Source organism: Apteryx rowi, unplaced genomic scaffold, assembly GCF_003343035.1.
Source record: "Apteryx rowi isolate R43461 unplaced genomic scaffold, aptRow1 scaffold_2125, whole genome shotgun sequence".
Lineage (NCBI taxonomy): Eukaryota > Metazoa > Chordata > Aves > Apterygiformes > Apterygidae > Apteryx > Apteryx rowi.
The window spans coordinates 4,886-8,690 of NW_020448448.1; the positions used below are offsets into that span (position 1 = coordinate 4,886).

General features: G+C 74.4%; 1 protein-coding gene across 1 annotated transcript; it reads right to left on the bottom strand.

Moving 5' to 3' along the window:
• Positions 1–376: 376 nt before the first annotated feature.
• On the bottom strand, positions 377–3,802 carry ABCB8 (ATP binding cassette subfamily B member 8). The gene is made up of 13 exons (XM_026064294.1): positions 3,771–3,802; positions 3,032–3,137; positions 2,790–2,951; positions 2,628–2,713; positions 2,448–2,545; positions 2,266–2,371; positions 2,135–2,168; positions 1,918–2,054; positions 1,733–1,827; positions 1,409–1,542; positions 1,161–1,308; positions 754–1,004; positions 377–665 (listed from the first exon to the last, which is right to left on the bottom strand). The coding sequence occupies exons 1-13, from the start codon at positions 3,800–3,802 to the stop codon at positions 585–587; spliced, it is 1,470 nt and encodes a 489-aa protein (XP_025920079.1). The 3' UTR covers positions 377–584.
• Between the last annotated feature and the right edge of the window lie 3 nt (positions 3,803–3,805).

Here is a 3,805-nt window from a genome sequence, read left to right on the forward strand (position 1 = left end):
GCGGAAGTGCGGCCGTCCCGGCGTGCAGCACTGCGGGGCCCTTCCCGGCTCCCGTCGCGGAGGGGGGGGAGCTTCCCAGCGGGCAGCGCGGCAAGGCCCTTCTCGGCTCCCGTCGGGGCGGGACTGTTGCGGCGGTGCCAGTGGCCCTGCCGCGGACAGCGGGGCCGTTGCCATGGAGACGGGCGGTGGTGCACGTGGGGGCGTTGCCATGGAGCTGGACGCGGGAGGGGGGGCGTTGCCACGGAGACAGCTGCTCCCGGGTGTAGGTGCAGGGGTGGCTCCCCGGGGCGCAGGACGATGGTGACGGCGCCGCCGCCCGCAGCAGCACAGCCCCACGCAGCCTCCGCCCAAGGGGGTTTATTGAGCGAACGCTGCCACGAGGGGCCCCGAGGCCCCGCTGCTGCCACACCGGGGCCGCGACTCCTCCCCGAGGGGCTGCAAGAGCCGCAGCGCCCCCCTTGCGTGCCGCCTGCACCGGGGGGGACGGGGCACAGGCGCCCGGCCTGAGCCCCGGCTGCCGCTCCGGCAGCGCTGCCCCTCGCGGCACGCTCCGGCTGGGATCGGCGCCACGCTCAGCTCCGCGCTCAGGCCCGCTCCTTCGTCTGCCTGCGGATCAGCTCCGCGTAGAGGCCGCCGCGGCGCACCAGCTCCTCGTGGGTTCCCGCCTGCGGGCGCACGGAGACGGTCCAGAGGTGGCGGCGGCGGCAGCGGTGCCGAGCCCCCGTGCCACCACCGCCCCGGCGCCCTGCTCACCTCGGCCACGCGGCCCTGCGCCAGCACCACGATGAGGTCGGCGCCCCGCACGGTGCTGAGGCGGTGGGCGATGACCAGCACCGTGCGGCCCGACACCGCCCGGTCCAGCGCCTCCTGCACCACCTTCTCCGACTCGGCGTCCAGCGCGCTCGTGGCCTCGTCCAGGATCAGCACCGAGGGGTTCTTGACGAGGGCCCGGGCGATGGCGATGCGCTGCTTCTGGCCCCCCGAGAGCGCCACGCCGCGCTCGCCTGGGCGAGAGCGCAGGGCTGCTGCCGTGCCACCCCGCCACGCCACGGGGACCCCGAGCAGCCCGGCCCCCAGGCAGGGGAGGGGTTTGCCCCCRGCCCAGCAGCTCAGCGCCGGCCCCGGCTGCGTCCAGCGCTCCAGCACGCTCCCGCGCTCACCCACGACGGTGCTGTAGCCCTCGGGGAAGCTGCGGATGAAGCCGTCGGCGTTGGCGAGCTGGGCGGCGGCATACACCTCGGCGTCGGATGCTCCGGGCTTCCCGAAGCGGATGTTCTCCATGATGGTTGTTCCGAAGAGCACCGGCTCCTGGGGGAGGCCCGGCCGCTGAGCGCCCGGCCCAGCCCGGGGCCTCCCTGCCCTCCGGGATGCCCCCTCACGGGGAAGGCCCTCGCACATCAGCCCCCACCTGGCTGATGAAGCCGATGACCTGCCCCCGCAGCCACGAGGGGTCCAAGGAGGAGATGTCGCAGCCGTCCAGGGTGATGGAGCCCCGCGCGGGCTCATAGAAGCGCTCCAGCAGCGCCGCCACCGTCGACTTCCCTGCGGGAGCGGGGAGCCGTCAGCCCCGCGGCCGCCGGCTCCCTGTCCCCAGCACCCGCCGGGCTCCCGGGGCAGCGCCGCAGAGCAGCGGGGACAGGATGCGCCCGGGCGCCGCTGAGGTGCCGGGGCTGCAGCGCAGGGAGCATCCCGTGCCCCRGGAGGGGGCCAGAGCCAGAGCCAGGGCCGGTACCTCCTCCGGACGGTCCCACGATGGCCACGGTCTTGCAGGGCGGCAGGGTGAGGCTGAAGTCGCGCAGGACCTGGTAGCCGGGGCGGGTGGGGTAGCTGYGGGCAGAGCGGCGGGGGCTGAGGGGCGGCGGGCAGCGCCCCGGGCGGGCGGGTGGCAGGCGGGCGGCGCGGGCGGCCCTGGCTCACCTGAAGGAGACGTTGCGGAAGCAGATGCGTCCGAGCAGCGAGTGTCCGGGGATGCGGGCGCCCCCCCGCAGCGGCACGCTGGGCTCCAGCGCCAGGAACTCGAAGACGCGGGCGCCAGCGCTGAGGCCGCGCACCACCTGCGGGAGCGGCAGCGGGAGCGCGGGCTGCCAGCGCCTCCCGGACGCCGGGGCCCGGCCGCAGCCCCAGTCCCACCAACCTGTCCGAAGAGGATGGAGATGTTCGCCATGGACCTGCGAGGGGAGAAGCCGGGCTCAGGGGCGCGTTTCGGGGATGGGGCCGCCCGCCCCGAGGCCGGCGGGGAGCGGGGCGCCGCGGCCCTGCCCTCACCTCTGCACCGTCTGCGACGCCACCAGGAAGGACATGAGGTCTCCCGGCGAGAGCCCGTCCCCGGCCATCAGCGAGCCGCCCACGAAGATGGTCCCCAGCACGATGCCTGCGGGGCGCAGAGGGGACGTGGGACCCGGCCCCCCCAAAAGGCGCCTGCCCCACGGCGCCCGCCCCCCGCTCACCGTTGAGCGCCACGTTGGAGAGCCCCTGGAAGGTGGCGATGCCCAGGCCCAGGCGCTCGTTGAGCCGGCTCGAGCGGTCCACCTCGGCGCAGTAGGCGCTGCGGGCAGGCGGCGGTGCTGACGGCACCCGGCGTGGCCCCGTGTCACCGCGGCCGCCAGCGCCTCCCGCCCGGTCCTTACCCCGCCTGCCTGTCCTCCATGGCGAAGGCACGCACCGTCCGGACGTTTCCCAGCGCCTCGTCGGCCACTGCCGTGGCCTTGGCCACCTGCGCCGAGAGGGGGGCTAGCGCCGGGCACGCCGGGCCGGCACCGTCGCGGGCCGGTGTCCCGACGGCACGTTACCTGCTCCTGCGCCTGGCGGGAGAGGCGGCGGAGGAAGGAGCCGATGAGGGCCCCGGCGCCCACCAGCGTGGGCATGGCCACGAGCAGGAGGCCCGTCAGCTTGGGCGAGAGCAGGTAGAGCGAGACGAAGCAGCCCACGGTCTGGGCGACGCTGCGCAGCCCCTGGGGAGGAGAAGCCGCGGGCAGCGCCGGGCGCCGCGGGGGCGATGGGCACCGCGGGGCCGCCCGGCCGTGGTTCTCACCTGCGAGATGACGAGCTTGAAGGAGGACTTGAACTCCTGCACGTCGGCCGTCAGCCGGTTCACCAGCTGCCCCGTCCTGTTGGCGTCGAAGAAGGCCACGTCCTGCCTGCGGGGAGGCGCCGGATGCGAGCTGTGGTGCTGCCCCGCCGCCCTGGTCCCCATCCCATCCCCGTTCCATCCCCACAGTCCCAGCCCCATCCCTGCCACCCCAGTCCCCGTCCCCATCCTGTCCCACCCACCCTGGTCCTGTCCCTGTCCTCACCACCCAGGTCCCCATCCCCGCCCCGTCCCCATTGCTCTGGTCCCTGTCCCTGCTGCCGAGGTTCCCATCCCATCCTGTCTCTGCTGCTCCAGTCCCCATCCTGGTCCCCATCCCATCCCCACTGCCCTGGTCCCTGTCCCCGCTGCCCTGGTCCCCATCCCATCTCATCCCTGCCACCCTGATCTTCATCCCTGCTGTTCTGGTCCCCGTCCCCGTCCCTGCCACCCCCGTCCCATCCCTGCCGCCCTGGTCTCCATCCTGTCCCCACTGCCCCATTCCCCATCCCAGTCCCATCCCTGTCCCTCTGGTCCCCATCCCTGCTGCCCCATTCACTGTCCTGGTCCCATCCCTGTCCCTCTGGTCCCCATCCCTGCCATCCCAGTCCCTATCCCAGCCCTGTCCCTGCCACCCTGGTCCCCATGCCATCCCCATCCCTCTGGTCCCCGGCGCATCCCGGCAGCTCCCGGGGCGCGTTACCGGAGCAGGGAAGCGAAGAGCGCCTTCCGCATGCT

Bases quoted from the DNA above. Each gene is read 5' to 3' on its own strand.
- ABCB8 (XM_026064294.1), bottom strand. From the start codon at position 3,802: ATGCGGAAGGCGCTCTTCGCTTCCCTGCTCCG. The intron at 3,138-3,770 runs GTAACGCGCCCC...GCCTCCCCGCAG, and splicing joins CTCTTCGCTTCCCTGCTCCG to GCAGGACGTGGCCTTCTTCG. The intron at 1,005-1,160 runs GTGAGCGCGGGA...GCTCTCGCCCAG, and splicing joins GGGCTACAGCACCGTCGTGG to GCGAGCGCGGCGTGGCGCTC.